At 37.5% G+C, this 18,488-nt stretch overlaps 1 protein-coding gene across 1 annotated transcript; it reads right to left on the bottom strand.

The window, feature by feature from the left end:
• Positions 1-1,707: 1,707 nt before the first annotated feature.
• Positions 1,708-16,200, bottom strand: ca4b (carbonic anhydrase IV b). Its single transcript, XM_038303273.1, has 9 exons — positions 16,186-16,200; positions 5,620-5,836; positions 5,271-5,315; positions 5,018-5,182; positions 3,766-3,911; positions 3,578-3,670; positions 2,837-2,903; positions 2,440-2,603; positions 1,708-2,246 (listed from the first exon to the last, which is right to left on the bottom strand). Exons 1-9 carry the CDS (start codon positions 16,198-16,200, stop codon positions 2,076-2,078), a joined length of 1,083 nt encoding a protein of 360 aa, XP_038159201.1. The 3' UTR covers positions 1,708-2,075.
• Positions 16,201-18,488: the final 2,288 nt, after the last annotated feature.

Here is an 18,488-nt window from a genome sequence, read left to right as displayed (position 1 = left end):
TTCACTAAGGATTTAAACACTGATATAACATTAGTGTTCATGTGTTCTTCAGATGCTCATTACATTTCCATTACCAAGTATGACCAAGAGTCATTTAGTGGAATCCTGATGTCTATTCGCTGCTAGCTATTTCAAGGAGGTTAAATAATCATTTAACTAAAGGTTTTTGGTTCTTGATTAAGCAAATCACTCAATAGAACATTATTTGGCCAAATAATGTTTTATTCACCTCATGGATTTGCATTGTGAATTGGTCTGAAAACATTCCAATTTCTTTAAAATTAGTGAAAAGCTAATTTGATCATATCCCAAATTCTTCCAGATAAACTTTGGTTTCAAACACAGAATCCATCTTCAACCGTTTTCCCCTTCCTCTTTGTACATAGTAGTTAGTTTAGTTTAGTTGAGTTTTACTAGTCTTAGTTGAGAGTGTTATACTGAAATACGTTTGACTTGGAGCTGAATGAATTTTGTTAATAAAATCTTATATTTTGAACAGAAGTTGTGGTGAATTTATTCCATGTATGTGCAGAAATGACTGTTTGACCATGATTAGTCATCGAATCACTCTTTCATTTATTGTTCCAACACACAGTTAGTAGGACTGTGTGTCATAAACATTATATAACAGCTGAAATAATATCTGATTAAATAAGATATTTTACCACCCCTACAGGGGAGGGCAATAAACATCTTAAAATATCAGAAACATAAATTCCCAGCGGGCTGGGAATACAATTTAACTTTAGAATCACAACAAAATTATAAGATTAAATTAGATTTAAATTGTTAGAAATAAACCTGTTTGTAGAGCTATCTATTTTACACTGATTGTAGGCTGTATATGGACACCAGTCCACAGATTGTCTGTCTTGAACCTGTGTTGTAACTTCTGGTGTAGTGGTGAGGTAACTTATCGTCATATTGGACTAATTGATGTTGTGGTGTAAAGAATCAATGTTTAATTCAGATTATAGTTGCTACTTGTGATATGTAAATAATCCAAAAAGTTGTAAATAATCCATTCAATGGGCAGCTTCAATACTTTTGTTTGTCACCTTGGTATTGGGTAGTGTTACGCCGATGCCATTTTTGGGCCCTGACACACGATACCTGGCTGTGCAGTATTAGCCAATACCGATACCATCTGTTTGAAACTGATAAGTGTGTGTGTACGAAGAACTGCATACTCCTTGGATGTAATATGATGGCCATCATGGCTTTGTCAAGCTGCTGCCTACCTTTGTGAAGCAGGAAAAAGACTGAAACAAAGTAAATCCAGTAGAACTTTTTATTGCCTACCTGGAATGGGTGACAATGGTTGCATAAACTTTTGGCTCTCAAAATGGTATCGGTGCCGTATTTGTTGGTACACTACTCGCTGATACCGATACCACCATTTTAGGGCCGTATTGGGGCCCTGCCGATACTGGTATCATATCGGTACAACGCTAGTATTGGGTCTTGTACTGAGCTTCCACCTTTATGATTTTAAAACTATTGCTGAAAAAATCCATTATGAAAAAGGTAGCATTATATACAAAACAAACAAAAAAAAATGCACAAATTTATGTGAGGGTGATTATTGCTAAAGTGAAAAAGGTTGCAGTTTGAGTTTGAGGAATAAAACTCAAATGGTTTTATTTTTTAATTCAGTAAATCAAGTCCCTGTTTAGGGAGGGGAAGCATTTGATGATGGAAATCCACAAAGCTTTGACCCAAGCGCTTATTTTATATATTTTCTTTATTTGTATCTTTTTTTATTATTATTACATATAGATATAACCAGATGAAAAACATAGAAAATACCTAAAGAGTAACTTTAAGAAATAGACAAAATAAATTGAGGGCAAGGCGCAAAGGCAGCTTTGAATTAAATATCTCAGAGATCTAAAACATAAAAAAAGCGATGTAACTTCACAACCATGATTAAAAATGTCAGTAAACCTTTTAATAAAATAAATGACAAAAGGTAGAGAGTAAAAAGCCGAAAGCCTTAATATAGTTATTGGGTGGATATCAAAGCTGAATTTTTTTATCTAAGAATTTTTTTCTGACGCTTTAAATCATCAGTGTTAGAGGACAGCGCTGGAAAACAGCACTGACGAGGTCAGCAGCACCCAGCTGGCCAAAGAGATGTATCCGTTGGAATAATACACCACCCTTCCATTCAAAGGTTGCACTGGCCTGTAGATCTGAACCATATGCTTCCCATCAGGAAACCGGAGCTGGTAGAATGCAGAGAGCTGCAGTAAAGGAAAATATACTGTAAGAAGAGTGTAAATATTAGCTCTGTACAAATGATTGATATAAGAGGTTAAATGATCAGTGGAAGTGTCAGAATAAACCTTTGGGGAAAAAAATAAAAAACAATCAGAATAACACCAGTCATCACAAGCAGTCTTTAACCATTACTGATAACAAAAAGGCCTGCATCACCTGATTCCTGCTCATAGGAATGGTGCTTTCAAACAGCGTCCAGACAACAGCTTCAGCGCAGTCAGGAGTTGTAAGAGAGCCGTCGTATCGGAAGTATTTCGTCAAGCTCTTCTGAGGCGGAATGAACATTTCCAGGGAGACGCCTGTTAGCGTGGTGTTGCTGGCTGGAGTTCAAAAGATACAGAAAGGTCAGCAACCAATCGGTTATTAGATAAGGTCAACGTGACGATCCCATAAATCAAATCCTTTTTTTATTTATATATAATATCAGAGAAAATTGCTTATGGTATTATTTAACTGCTGCCCTTCGGCTGACCCAGGAGATAATTAGACAAATTGGCTTGCAGATAATGTGTTGTGATTAGGTTCTTATTCCTTGAAATCACAGCAAACTTACAGGGTTCACTGATCCGTTTCAGAGCATCAACCAGTGGAGAGTACTTCTCATTATTAGACTCTGACTCCTGAAACACACAAGTGCCACTTTGCAAATAAAAAAGGTTTAATGAAAAACTAGGGGAAATATACAGCAGAGCATATGAGTTAAGAATTTATGAAGAAAAAGGTTATATATAAACTGTCATTTTTTTACAACTGAGAAAGCTGAGAATGTGGAAAAATTCAGACGATGATAAATTGGTGTTGCTCAAGTTAGAATTACACTTAAAGCTCTTTAAAGTCTTAAAATAAACTCTAGTGATGCGTTTTATTGGTGGCTTATATCTGCCCGCCCCATTACATAACTGAGGGAAATAGACCTGCTTCTATGTTGTAATCCCATCAAAATCTAATCGCGTGCTTCTTTTGCCAAATTTTTAAGACTTTGTTTCCATGTTCATAAACCATTAAAATTAAGCTTCCTTGTTGATGACTCCTAACCTTTAACTACCTCACAGCTACTCATTAACTTGTTTATGGTAGAGTAATGTTGTGTAGAATTGTTTTGTGTCTTTCTGTGGTGCAGCATTTACTTGGAGAAATGTTATGGTTTTTGAATCTGAGCAAAATTTGATGGAACATTTTTCATTATTTTTCTCAACAAAAAAAAATTGGGGGTATTTTTCATATTGGGTAATTCATGTTACAATGATTTGCAGATGTTTATATATTATGATGAAACAAAGATAAAGAAAATTACCTGAAACATAAATCCAAGGACAGCAACTCCTGTGCGGTCTTTCGCAGCCTGGGATAAAGAGTCGTATTTCTCTTTGATGTGGACAATGTGCATCTACAGGTAAGATGAAAGACATAGTTGTATTTGTATTTACTGTGTTTAAACAGAAGTCATAAAAAAGGCAAATATGCTCATGTTACAATGATGACCTCCATGGGAAACTGCTCGCCGTCAATCAAGTGCTCTGATCCGGGTTTTCCCTCTTTGCCCCAATGCAGATGGAATTGAACGGCTTTATATTTTTCAGTCAGGTGTCCTCCACTGATTCTAATACCAGAAGGTAATTCCAGTTGAACTGATATGAGAAAAAAAAAAGAGAATAATAGTTAAAACAGATTCTAATTTTATGGTTTTCAGGAGAAGGAAATTGAAATGTAACAAAATAAAAACTTTTGGCTAAGCTCCCTGCTAAACATAAAAAATATACAACCTTAGAGCAAAATATAATAAATACCTTAAAAATATTAGATGTTCATACAAAAGGCGGTTAATGCAATTTGCAACAAGCATTCCTCCATTCAATCTTAATAATAGACCAAAAATCCCACTGAACAATAAAAATGTATAATAATACTACATTTGGAAACAAAAAAATTGAATGGATAAAGCCGAAAATGAAAATAACATGTCTAAGTATGTTTAAGGGAGAAAGAATCATAAAGATGAAAAATAGAAAAAGTCAGTTATTCTCCTCAAAAGTACTCTTTAAAAACCAGGTGGAACCACCATTAATTAGGAAAAGCTTTATGTTTACACCTTGAAGATTTCTCTCGCCGCTTCTTTTCCTTAGAAGAGATCCCTCTGGACAAACTTTTTAGATAACACTTCATAATATGTGTATTAATTGACCGGGTGACATGGCAACAGATTTTGACAGAAATTGTAATTTTATTCAGATCAGGGAAGCTCCTTAAGTCAAAAGATTTCAGCACTTTTATACAACTCCATGATGCTTCATCATAAAAATCATTACCTCACTTGCGGATGAGGAAGCATCCATGTTTCCAGCCTTATCAAAATATTAGACTTTGTTATTAGATCAAAGACACCTCTCTCATCCCATTCCCAAATCTTTGCCAAGTAAATAATGAAGATTAGATAAACTGATTAGATAAACTACTTTGGTAAACTTTTTTTTTTAACATGCAATAGTGGAGTAATATTAGGGTTTAAAAGACTCACACATCATCTATAAAATTAACACTAACATTACAATTAAACAGTTTGCTCTCAATTTTGTACTTTTCCATTCCTGCTGATTATCGATCCTTTTTATATCCTCGCCTATATAGTTTACTGCTAAACGTTTTACCCTCAGCACTTTTACTGCTCCTCCAACTCAGTGGCCTCCTAATTGTTTACCTTTTTTCCAAGATAAAGGCATTTTAACTCAAGACTTACCTGTGTGACCGTTGTTTATGAGGTGGCCATGAAATGTGGCCTGGTAACCCTCAAATTGAAACGGAGTAAGGCGTTCATCTCGGTGCACTTTCCTTGTCACAATGTTGATTGGAGACTGAGATCTGCCGTTGCAGTTTTGAGAGATCTCTTGCCACACATTTGGACCTGTATGGAGAAGAAAGAAAAAAGGTTAATAGATCAACATTTTTTTTCCCTGTTTACATTTGATGTCACGGGACTGTTTCAAGGTTACCTGTACAGGTGTTGTTGCAGCTAAATTGTGACTGGTAGCACCATTCTGGAAAAAAAAAAAAGATTTTGCATTGAGTACATACAGATGCTTTTGTCTTATTACTAATATTATTTAACTTATAACTAACCCATAGAGCAGTGCATTTATGAATCTAAGAAGGCCAAATTCCTTCAAATATGTTTTTAAGTAGATAACTGAAAAAACGATGAGACAGATGAGCATTTTGTACTCCACAAAATAATTTGCAATAATGCAAAACCCTGTACAATTTGTTTTCCAGGGTAAAGAGAAACAATCTGTCTAATTCTAAAGATCTGCAGCAATTATTATAATTCTGTAACGGACATACCTGAAGCTGAGACAAACTTCATTGAAAGTGCAATCAAAGATAAAACCACTGCAAGCTCCATAGTGGAAATCCACTGACCGTTTCTCAACCTTTTCTGAATAGTTTGGAAGTAAGATGCTCGACACAATACGTCCAGCGCTTTATTATAGGTAGGGTAGGCCCACCTATTAACCCCTCCCACAGAGCAGGGATTGCTATATGACCGGATTTGTAATATCTTAAGAGAGATAATGGCAATTCATGTTCTTATCAAGAAAAATAAAAGTAATTTCAAAGATATATATATATATTTTTAACAGAGGATAAAATCTATTAGATGAGAACATTTTAAAATGTTTTTACACTTTAATTTTCTGGAATCGAGTCTCATCCAACGCTGTGAGTGCCACCATGGTTTTTACTTCTACTTCAGCCTTTCATGGCCTTATGCTTTAGTGATTACAGCTTTTAGTGTGAGAGAAGACTCATCTTTAAAGGTGATATATTTATAGTTCATACTTTACTGTCTTTTAAAGAACTTTTCAGATCTCGTTTTTTTTTCAAAATTTCATCAAACTATATGTTGCTTGTCCTGATGACTGTGGGATTCTCTATTTTTATTTATTTAACCTTTATTTAACCAGGAAGTCCCTTGAGATTGAAATCTCTTTTTCGAGGGAGACCTGGCCAAGACGGCACACCAGTTAAAATACAAACAGAAATACAACATAGACAAAATCTCATATAGAGGAAAAGACAGGTCACATAGGGCAGTTGCATTTTTGAATTACATGACATTTTAACATGGCCTTAAATTCATTCAATGGGACTAGATCATTTAAATGGAGCAAGTTTTGCAAATTATTCCAGGACCATGGAGCAAAGTAAGAGAAGGATTTCTTCCCCAGCTCATTAAAAACCATTGGAACCTGGTAAGAGCGCCACCTGGTGGAACGGAGATGAAAATGGCTGGAATTTAGCTTGAGGAGATTACATAAATATGCCATGTTGGGTCAGTTTACCCAACATGGCATAAAAATATACAAATGAAGTTGACTACGTAGACTTAGTGACGGCCAGCCTACCAGTTCATACAGCGTACAATGATGAGTACGGGAATAGGAGTTAGTTAAGAAGCGCAAAGCACTATGGTACACAGAATCTAACAGGTGGAGAGTACTAGAGGCAGCATGCATGTAGACAACATCACCATAGTCCAAAACACTTAAAAAAGTAGCCTGCACAAGTGTTTTTCTGGCTGACATGTTAAAACAAGTTTTATTTCTAAAATAAAACCCCAGCCGTAGTTTCAGCCTTTTTACAAGTTTTTCAACATGAACTTTGTAAGAAAGTTTGTTGTCCAGGCAAAAACCTAAATACTTATTGAAGAAACATTTTCAATTAAGTCTCCATTTAATGTGTTAATAGTTATATTATCTGGGGATTGGGAACGAGCCTTTGAGAACGTCATAAATTTGGTTTTCCTAGTATTTTAGCACTAACATATTAAGGCCATATAGAGAAACTTGAAGCTGCTGAAAGGCCAACTGAAGGTCATGCATGGCTTGGTTCAGTGAAGAGGCAACTGAATAAATCACAGTGTCATCTGCATAAAGATGCAGTTTAGCAGTTTGCACGTCCTTTCCAATGTTATTTATGAATATAAAAAATAAGATGGGGGCTAAAATCGAACCTTGAGGAACACCCATAGAAATTTCTAAAAAGTCTGATTTAAGACCATCTATAGAAACACATTGCGTTCGCTCTGTAAGATAGTTTTTGAACAAAGTAATAGCTGTGTTTCCTATGCCAATGTTAATTAATCTATCTAGTAATAGCTTATGGTCAACAGAGTCAAATGCTTTGGACAGATCCACAAAAAAAGCAGCGCAGTGTTGCTTCTGGTCCAAGGCATTTATAATGTCATTTAATAGTAGCAAAGTTTCTGTAACAGTGCTGTGTCCAGCTCTAAAACCTGACTGTACATCAGTTAGAATGTTGTGCTCGGCCAAGTAGTCTTTTAATTGACAGTTTACTTGAGCTTCCAAAATTTTTGCAAGAATAGAGAGTTTGGAAATTGGCCTATAATTGTGAAGATCTAAAGGGTCGCCACCCTTTAACAAAGGAAGCACATAGGCTGTTTTCCATATTTTAGGAATTGAATTGGTCTGCAGACTACAATTAAAAATGTATGCTATAGGCTTAGCTATAAATTCAGCTGCAACTTTTAATAAGAAAGGTTCTAGGTTATCTGGTCCTGCTGATTTTTTTTGGGTCAATGGCTTTAAGAGCAATACAGACATCCTTTTTAGAAATGGGTCTAAAAACAAAGGTTTTCGATGGTGTTTCAGAGCTGGAGTTTGAGCACTGATAACTAGATTTGGACTCATTGAAGATACAGCCAGCTGATACAAAGTGATTGTTAAAATGACCAATTACGGTATGTCAATTTTGTTTTTAATTTCAACTGAATCTACAAAAATATGTTGTGTGAGACCTGCAGACGAAGAATTGGAATTAGACAGAGACTTAATTTGCTTCCAGAATTTAGCGGGGTTATTGAGGTTTTCAGACACATTTTTTAGATAGTAATCTGATTTAGCTTTTCTGGTAATGCTTGTGCATTTATTTCTTAAAGTTCTGAAAGCAGTCCAGTCAGCAGTAGAATTTGTGGCTTGAGCTTTTCCCCATGCGACATTTTTTTCTCTGATCTTATGACTTAACTCTTCAGTAAACCAAGGGTTGTTCCTCCCGCTAATCTTAAATTTCTTTATAGGAGCATGCTTATTACAGATAGCTGAAAAGGCATTATGAAAATATTCCCAGGCATGTTCTACATCAGGTATCTGACAGACATTTTCCAAATTACAATTGTACAAATCATGAATAAAAGCCCGTTCATTAAAAGTTTTAAAACACAGTGATCAATGACATCATTACAAAAAACAGCAGACGATGTACAGGTGCTGGTCATAAAATTAGAATATCATGAAAAAGTAGATTGATTTCAGTAATTCCATTTAAAAAGTGAAACTTGTATATTATATTCATACATTACATACAAACTCATATATTTCAGATGTTTATTTTGTTTAATTTTGATGATTACAAATGACAACAAATGAAAATCTCAAATTCATCATATCAGAAAATTAGAATATTGTGAAAAGGTTCAAAATTGATGGCCCCTGGTGCCACACTCTAATCAGCTAATTAACTCAAACCACCTGCAAAAGCCTTTAAATGGTCTTTCAGTCTAGTTCTATAGGCTACACAATCATGGGGAAGACTGCTGACTTGACAGTTGTCCAAAAGACGACCATCGACACCTTGCACAAGGAGGGCAAGACACAAAAGGTCATCGCTAAAGAGGCTGGCTGTTCACAGAGCTCAGTGTCCAAGCACATTAATAGAGAGGCGAAGGGAAGGAAAAGATGTGGTCGAAAAAAGTGTACAAGCAAGAGAGATAACCGCACCCTGGAGAGGATTGTGAAACAAAACCCATTCAAAAATGTGGGGGAGATTCACAAAGAGTGGACTGCAGCTGGAGTGAGTGCTTCAAGAACCACCACACACAGACGTATGAAAGACATGGGTTTCTGCTGTCGCATTCCTTGTGTCAAGCCACTCTTGAACCACAGACAGCGTCAGAAGCGTCTTGCCTGGGCTAAAGAGAAACAGGACTGGACTGCTGGTGAGTGGTCCAAAGTCATGTTCTCTGATGAAAGTAAATTTTGCATTTCCTTTGGAAATCAAGGTCCCAGAGTCTGGAGGAAAAGAAGAGAGGCACTTCATCCACGTTGCTTGAAGTCCAGTGTAAAGTTTCCACAGTCAGTGATGGTTTGGGGTGCCATGTCATCTGCTGGTGTTGGTCCATTGTGTTTTCTGAGGTCCAGGGTCAACGCAGCCACATACCAGGAAGTTTTAGAGCACTTCATGCTTCCTGCAGCTGACCAACTTTTTGGAGATGCAGATTTCATTTTCCAACAGGACTTGGCACCTGCACACAGTGCCAAAGCTACCAGTACCTGGTTGAAGGACCATGGTATCCCTGTTCTTAATTGGCCAGCAAACTCTCCTGACCTTAACCCCATAGAAAATCTATGGGGTATTGTGAAGAAGAAGATGCAATACACCAGACCCAACAATTCAGAAGAGCTAAAAGCCACTATTAGAGCAACCTGGGCTATCATAACACCTGAGCAGTGCCACAGACTGATCAACTCCATGCCACGCCGCATTGCTGCAGTAATACAGGCCAAAGGAGGCCCAACTAAATACTGAGTGCTGTACATGCTCATACTTTTCATGTTCATACTTTTCAGTTGGCCAACATTTCTATAAATCCTTTGTTTTTATTGGTCTTCAGTAATATTCAAATTTTCTGATATGATGAATTTGAGATTTTCATTTGTTGTCATTTGTAATCATCAAAATTAAACAAAATAAACATCTGAAATATATGAGTTTGTATGTAATGTATGAATATAATATACAAGTTTCACTTTTTAAATGGAATTACTGAAATCAATCTACTTTTTCATGATATTCTAATTTTATGACCAGCACCTGTATGTGGCATAATTGTAAGAATGACGTCCAACAGTGTTGATGTGCTATGATCTCTCGGGTTGATACGTGTTGGGGTGTCAGTAAGTTGTGTGAAATTTAGAGAGACAGATAGGTCTTTAATATTCTCAGAGGCAGGGGAAAGCCAATACCAATTAAGGTCACCCATTAGAATTACTTCGGAGTCCTTAAGGTTTAGTAGTACATCATAGAGAGAAGAAATAGTTTATTTTATAGTGGAGGGTGGCCTGTAGCAGCCAACAACAGTCAGGTGTGTGTCCTTGTATAAATGTACTTTCAGTGCCAGTAGATCAAATTGTTTGGCTCTACTTACTGACAATTCCACTGAGCTTAAAATTTTTTATTTCACATACATAGCAACTCCGCCCCCTTTACCTAAACGATCTGCTCTGAAAATATTATAGCCATCAATAGCAATCATATTGTCTGTAATTTTAGATTTTAACCAGGTTTCTGATAAGACCATGATGTCCATATCCGTTGCATCAACCCTTAGCATGTCCATTTTTGGAAGGAGACTTCTAACGTTAAAATGAATGATTGTTCTCAGGCACCAGATTAACTGACGCCATCAGCCGAAATTAAGAATGACATCTGTTTTGCTACATTATGCATTCAAACAATGTTCACATAGATATGTTAAGAGGTCAGAGTCAGAGACTTTGCTGTGAAGTTTCAGACTTACCAAGTCGATGCTATCAGCTAATTCCGTTTACATTTTCAGATATTTCAACTACAACATCACAAGCTTTTACAATTTTTGAAGTGCCTTATGGGATAGAGCAGTGGTTCCCACTTCCATTCCTGCATGTTTTAATTGTTTCCTTGTTGCATCATACCGGACAAGAATAGATTATTAACAAGCTTCTGCAGTACTTTATTGCAGAAGAAGAGCCCTAATTTGAATTGGGTGTAACAGAACAGAGACGTATCATCATCAGATAGTGGCGCAGTTATACATTTTTTAAAATCTGTTTCCTTTTCTGTCTCCTCTGTGATTGCTGAGCAGTGCTGCAGAGGGAAAAGGAAAAGTTTAGTTTATTCCCCTTCACGGGTTGATGATTTTGTTGATGGGTTTAGTAGTTCTCTGCTTACTACCTCAGACAATGCAGCTCCTTTGAAAAAGAAAAACTTAGAAAAAATAGAAAGCTGGCTCCTCGGTTTGATGCAGAGCAGTGCACTCTGAAACAGAAATCACGCTCCACAGTCCTACAGGAATCCTACCTAGCCTGGAAAAATAGTTTATTGCTGTATGAGAGTAGCATGTTTCTCCTCATTAATAGAGGAGAATAAGAATAGTCCTAGATATCTTTTTAATAGCTCTGTTTAACCGTCCATTCCACCTGCTCTTAGCAGTAATGATTTTATGGGATTCTGTAAATAAGATTGATCTTATTAAAATTTGGATCATTAGTGCTCCACTAACTAGAATGGATTATCTCTGGAGGCAGTATCTGAGGGAGCCATAGAATGTGTATCTTTGTACACATTAATAGAAAATAGGTCTAGGATTGTGAAAATATATTCCCATGTATTTTTTTATGTGTCTGCTTCAAGCGGCTTATGAGAATGATCATGATTTATAGATGTCTTTTAATGGATGTAATTTAATCTGACTATAAAAATCTAACTAAACTGTGTTAATATTGACACAGATTTTAATACAGGGTGCAGGAGGCTACCACATGCACCGCAGCTGTCCAGGATACTCCATAAAAAAACTGTAGGCTATTTCATTATATAGTTTTATTTATTTTAAAAAATATCTGCTTTTTAATTTGTTTGTACACACACACACACATATATATATATATATATATATATATATATATATATATATATATATATATATATATATATATATATATATATATATATATATATATAATGGTAAAAAAGAGGGATATTCCCAACGACTGTGCTGATGCAAACTGACTTTTCCCAGTGTTATGTTTGTTATGTTGCTCACCTGTCATTGTGAGAGGGAGGGGTGTGGGGGGTTAAAGGAACAGGGCTGCTGAGGTGCTCTGTTTACATGATGAAGGAGGGACAATGACAGTTATTTAATGTAAATATCTTGCTAAATATCTACTAGCGTTTAGCTGATGCTAACCCTCTGATAACTATGGTATTTTCCTGTTACCTGGTCTGGTTGATAAAGTTAAATTCTCAGCTCCGTAAGATTTATGGCTTAGTTTTTTTGGCCTCTGTGTTATTTGCAAACACAATAGGCTCATTAAATGCTAGATTAATCCTGGTTTATTTTCTCTTGAAAACTGAAAATGATACGTAACAAATAAGAAAAAGCTAGCAATTATGATCCTTTTCAGACAGCACCCAGCTGGGCTGCGTCTAATCTCAGACACTCGGGTTTAACAGTCCAGACCAAGAATCTCCCCAAGTGCTGCAGTCCCAGAGGTCATGCTGGAAGCCGATCCTGGTGAGGGATCCAGAACAGACAGGAACCGACAGCACAGGCAGGATCCAGATCAGGCAGGAACAGAACAGGTGTCAGGATCCAGGCTTCCAGGCATCATAGAGCTCCCAGGCGGGTTCAGAGTCTGACAGGGTCTGAAAGCGTGACCAGGTGGTCACGCACAGGAGCAGACAGGATCAGGTGCAGACGGGCAGGCTCAGTGGCAGAGGGTAGCCAAGACAGGACGTGGAACCAGAACTTGATGAAGGACCTTTAAACTGGTCTCCTCCATGGAGCCAGGCTTACTTTGATAAAAACTGAACCTCCCCGCATATAGAGTCAAAAACCCAGAGGACTCAGTGGGGGAGGAACAGTGGACAATTAGGAGACGAGACAGACAAAAAAAACCTCTTTCCACTGGCTGCCAGGATCCAGGACATTAACCATTAAATAAAAATAACAGACAGGCTAACAGAAAGACAAATAATAATCTGGCACTGAATGCTCAGGCTGAACTGAATATAACCAAGAGGAAACAGGTGAGAGGAATAAATTATAATTGAGGCAGGGAGGGAAAACGACAGGTGAAAGGAAAGACTAATTAAGGGAGAGCAAACAGGCCAGATCATGACAAAATGTTAACATTCCTGTCCCTATGTCTCTGTAGTTATTCCAGCAGGTTCTGGGTTTGCTGGGTTGGGCTTGGCGGAGCTGAGTCTTATTCTGGAAACTTTGCTTGCCGCTTTCACCTTTTATAATCTTTGCTAATGAAACAAATAACAATCAGAATCTTCTCCATTGCAACTCAAAGGCAGAGAGGGAACCCTTTCTCTCACCAGGAAGAACTCCAATGTCAACAAGCTTAGCCCCTCTTACTGTACTCCTCACTGGAGAAGGAAAGGTCCAGCCCATTACAGACATCCCAAGTTCCAAAAACTCATTTAATTTCAGGGAGATGCTTATCATACCCCATGTTTGTTAACTAACAGTAAATTCTTAAACATACAGTAAAACAGAACAGTATTGGTCTTTTATTTTCAATGCTTTCAATCTTGTAGCCTTGAACACCGGTTGTACTTGTTTTTCATGGAACTTCAGCATACAGTGCACCTCGCCACGGTGTCATCATTCCTCATCATGGTAGGTTCTAGACAGGGGCCAACGGGGGCCAGTGCCCCTGTAGATCATGTCCTGGCCCCTGTTATGGACCCTGTACTGAAGACATAATACTTAAAAGAAATTCTAATGATGATAACCAGACATGGTTACTGATAGGTCCTTTGGATCTATTTCATTATTTTTCTTTAAAAATTCTGTTTTACTAATTATTCAAAAACAATAAGGTGATAGCTTCAGTGGTACTAAGATAGGATGCCAGTTTTCATCTGTTATGTTTTTTTTTTTTTCACAACAAATAAAAACAATGCTCTAATTTTTACAGATGAATTTAACAGTTTTTTTGTTCTAATTCAAATTTTATAGAAAATGGTAGTAACTTAAATTAAGTCAAAAGTATGTAAAATTCCTAAATTATAAATGCATATTGACCTCATAAGAAATATAATTTTTATTGAACCTAATTGAAAAGAAATGTCACTTCATGCAGCTCTCTTAATATATTTTAATCCCTTGCTCTGTTTTTTATTTCATGCTTTTCTGTGTTCCCATGAAAACACTCTGGCCCCCTCCTGGCCACCTGGTACATTTGGTCTAGATCCACCACTGTTCCTCCCCTTCACTAGACGTGGATATAGTTTAGTATATTTTGCTTTAAAATTAGTCCTATATTTTTTCGCTTTGTACACAAGGATTCAACCTCTGCCATTTCACAGGATGCACAGCTTAAAGTTATCGGACTTATCCAATCAGCTCTCTGACAACTAGTCGCCTTGAACGATCACTGAACAGAGCATTGCTTTGGAAAGATTAGCACAGGTTTCACCAGCAACCTCCTCCCCACTCCTCTCTCTCTTTTGTCTGCGTAATCACAGTAGTTCTTATCCCCAGTGAATGAATTATTGTACTACCTGCCTGCTCTCACTCGCATTAAAAAACACCACCTTCCATAGTCTAAAATCCGGGATAATTTATCCGACTCACGGGCATCAATAAACAACTATCGATATCAGGGAAACTCCCGGAACTTCCAGGAGACTTGGGATGTCTGCCATTACCAGTAACTAGTCTTGACCAAACAAGCTTTGTCTGGAAGTGAGTTCAACAATATATTGCCAGTAATGCTCAGCCTTGTTGTACCACTGAAGTGACATTTTCAAAAGTGAAATTATGAGGCCAGGACTCAGCATATCCAGGCCCCTCTACCTACACACGATTTTCATATATCTTGTGTTGAGGGAGTTTTCTGAACCTGTCCAATATCAGTGAAGGCTCTTTATTTTTATTGTTCCATCTTGATTTATGTTTAACTGAAATTTTAAAAACAAATTTAAAGTTGTAGTAACTGAAGAAAAAACTAAACAATGCCAAATAAAATACAGACTGTTTAAAAATTATATTTAGCCCGAAGCTAATGGAATTACTCAGGTGATCCAGCTTTATAATTTTTGTCTATTATTGCCATCTGGTGGTGAGTCTTGTAAATTAGAAGGTATTTCCCTCGGATCACAGAGGCAGTGCCGTTTCAAATAAGAAAAACTTCATATCACCTTTTCCATTATAACCAAAAATTGTTTTGTCATTTTAGTCTTGCCCTGCCAGCAGAAATAAAACTTTTTGTTAAAATGCATCAGTGCAGAAGTGGGAGTGATGTTTCTACGACGGAGTATTAGGGCCACACATGAAGAGAAAAAATATTTTTGCCATGACGAGATTAAACTCGACATGTCAACTTTAAAGTCGACATGTCGACATTAAACTCAACATTTCGAGAATAAAGTTGAAATGTCATGTTGAGTTTAATCTCTACGTGTCGACTTTAAACTCGCCCTGTCGACTTTAAACTCGCCATTTCGAGAATAAAGTTGATATATCGTGGCGACTTCAATCTCGACATTCCAAAGTTTGGAGAAAAGAGCAACCGCGCTCCACAGCTGCAGTCTGCTTTTTATGAGTGAAGGTAGTCTTTGACGTGCTGCAACTGTATAATCATCACAGGAAGCGGTGGCCTACCAATAATAACGTAACGTCTTTCCCTATGCTTACCCAGGCTCGCAGTTCTGAATTTGAGAACATGTCAGTCATTTCAACTTTATTCTCGAAATGGCGAGTTTAAAGTCGACAGGGCGAGTTTAAAGTCGACATGTCGAGTTTAATCTCGTCATGGCAAAAATATTTTTTCTCTTCATGTGTGGCCCTAATACTCCGTCGTATGTTTCAGACACAACATAAACTCTGATAAGGAAAAAAAAAACAATTGACTTGTTTTGAAAAAATAAATAAATTTATAGACTCTTTTCTTTAAAAGTATCTATATTTGGTGTTGTATCACAGTAAGCGCTTCAGTGATTGTTTTGCATCATTCCCATTCTTTTTATCGGTTCTGACCTTTGACCAACCAGTTTTTTCGCGAAGATAATTGTTTAAGCCCATTCACTCTAGATCAATTTGGTCCATTTGCTCACCTTTGACTGGACCATGGGTCATTTGCCTAGATAAACCACTTTGTTTGAAGATATTAATCTAAACTCCTTTAAGGTCTAAACTCACAACTCTTGTTTGCCTGTAAACATGCTTTCTCCTAATGTGATAAAAACAAACAGAATATCCAGGGGGCTAAAGGAATAAAACTGAATGGTTAAGCTCTATTTTTAAATGTACAACTGAGAAACTGAGAAATAAGTCATGCATCCAATCCTGTTGCTCTGAGCCACATGGAGGATGTACTGCCGGCTGAAACAGTACTTTATTGTCTAAAAGTTGATACATGTATACGAGGGAGCCCTAAGCTTTTGACGAAAATAACGAGGTTACACGAATCAGGCAAGGGAAAAGACTTATGCAATAGCATAAGAAGCAGATTTCTCTCCTTAAGTTTAAAGGAGAAGTTCGGTTTTTAACACTTTTAGCCCATTTTCTGTAGTGTCCAGGATGAAATCGAATGATCGACACCAAAATTTTGACAATTGGTCCTGTCTCTGCTTTTTGGCTCATTTAGAATCAACCCCTGGATGCTTTAGAATGGCTTGCATAGAGCATGTCCTATAATGTCCTTAAAACAACCTTAAACGTTCTTTTTTTAAAATATGCTACTCACCGGGTCGTCAGCGCTGTTCAATGACGTTCCAAAAAAAGTTTCGTAAAGAAAAAACGTTCCTGTAGTGTTTTATTTAGCATTTTATAAATCCCATTGAGTTCTGTTGGAATAGTCAATATTCCCCTGCCACCGGAAACGGAAATGGGGCCTGTTTACACAGTTGTAGTCTTTTCGCTTCACTCTGTGTACTCCGACGTCGAGAATCAAGAATCCACCTTTCGTATTCCATTTTCAGAGTTTTTTAAAGTGTTTAACAGAGACGTTAGCACCTCGACGTCGGAGTACACAGAGTGAAGCGAAAAGACTACAACTGTGTAAACAGGCCCCATTTCCGTTTCCGGTGGCAGGGGAATATTGACTATTCCAACAGAACTCAATGGGATTTACAAAATGCTAAATAAAACACTACAGGAACGTTTTTTCTTCACGAAACTTTTTTTGGAACGTCATTGAACAGCGCTGACGACCCGGTGAGTAGCATATTTTAAAAAAAGAACGTTTAAGGTTGTTTTAAGGACATTATCGGACATGCTCTATGGAAGCCATTCTAAAGCAGCCAGGGGTGGATTCTAAATGAGCCAAAAAGCAGAGACAGGACCAATTGTCAAAATTTTGGTGTCGATCATTCGATTTCATCCTGGACACTACAGAAAATGGGCTAAAAGTGTTAAAAACCGAACTTCTCCTTTAAGGGCATTTAGCCTTATTTGAAACATTAGTCTTCCTTTATGAGCTAAGTCTAAAGAATTTTAAAATAAGAGTGAATATCATTTCTTATACTTTTGGTATTTTGCTTCATCCAGCGACCAAGACTTCCACACCCCAGAAACCTCTTCCTGTCAGGATCATGGCGCTGATAAATTGCTTAATGGTTCATTCTATTCACCTGCCTAGCTCTGCCCAGTTTCTCAGTAGTGTTCATCTCATTCACCTTCTCCTGTGTCTATTTAAGCTGCTTGACCCCAGTTATCAGTGCCAGATTACTCAAGCTGTTGGTGAGAGTTATCTAGCATTCTCTAGAGTTCTCTCTGTGTTGTTCTGATTACCTGATCCGGACCAGTTTCTGCCCTTGGACATCTGAGCTTGCCTGACCATGTTCTGATCTGTTTGCCTGACTTGTCTTTGGACTCCTGCTGGATTCTGCCTGCTTTCGACCCTGGATCTGTCTCCTTAACCCAGTCTTTTTGTCTTCAGGAACTAGAACTCTTTGGGCGGCATCTGCCGCATCCTGTGGGATATCATCCGGCCGGATTCCACTCCTTCTTCCTTAAAACCAGGTTAGTGACTCACACTCGTAATCATCAGAGTTACGTCACTAACCTGAGTTTTACCCTCTATAGAGATTCTGGCCTTTTCCGTCCCCGCTGCTCAGTCACAAACTCGACGTATTGTCAATAAACGCTATTTTAAATCACATCAGTCTGTCTGCCTGAGATTCTGGGTCCAAAGTTCTGAGTTCTGACACTTCCATCTCCTCTTGGAGAAGCTCAAGGCACTCCATCCAAGCTGAGAGACACAGGCTAAGTTTGATTTCAGTGGCTGCGTCCTCCAAGGGCGTAGGTTTGATTTGAACTTTGGTAGGGACACTATTGGTCGGGTGTCATTGGTGCTATGCAATATGCCCTTTTTTATGCTCGATGTGAGCATCCGTACTGATAAGAGGAATTCATT

This window comes from Cyprinodon tularosa, unplaced genomic scaffold (assembly GCF_016077235.1).
Source record: "Cyprinodon tularosa strain WSP-4 unplaced genomic scaffold, ASM1607723v1 ctg51, whole genome shotgun sequence".
In the NCBI taxonomy this organism is placed as follows: Eukaryota; Metazoa; Chordata; class Actinopteri; order Cyprinodontiformes; family Cyprinodontidae; genus Cyprinodon; species Cyprinodon tularosa.
This window is presented reverse-complemented; position numbering and strand designations above follow the sequence as displayed.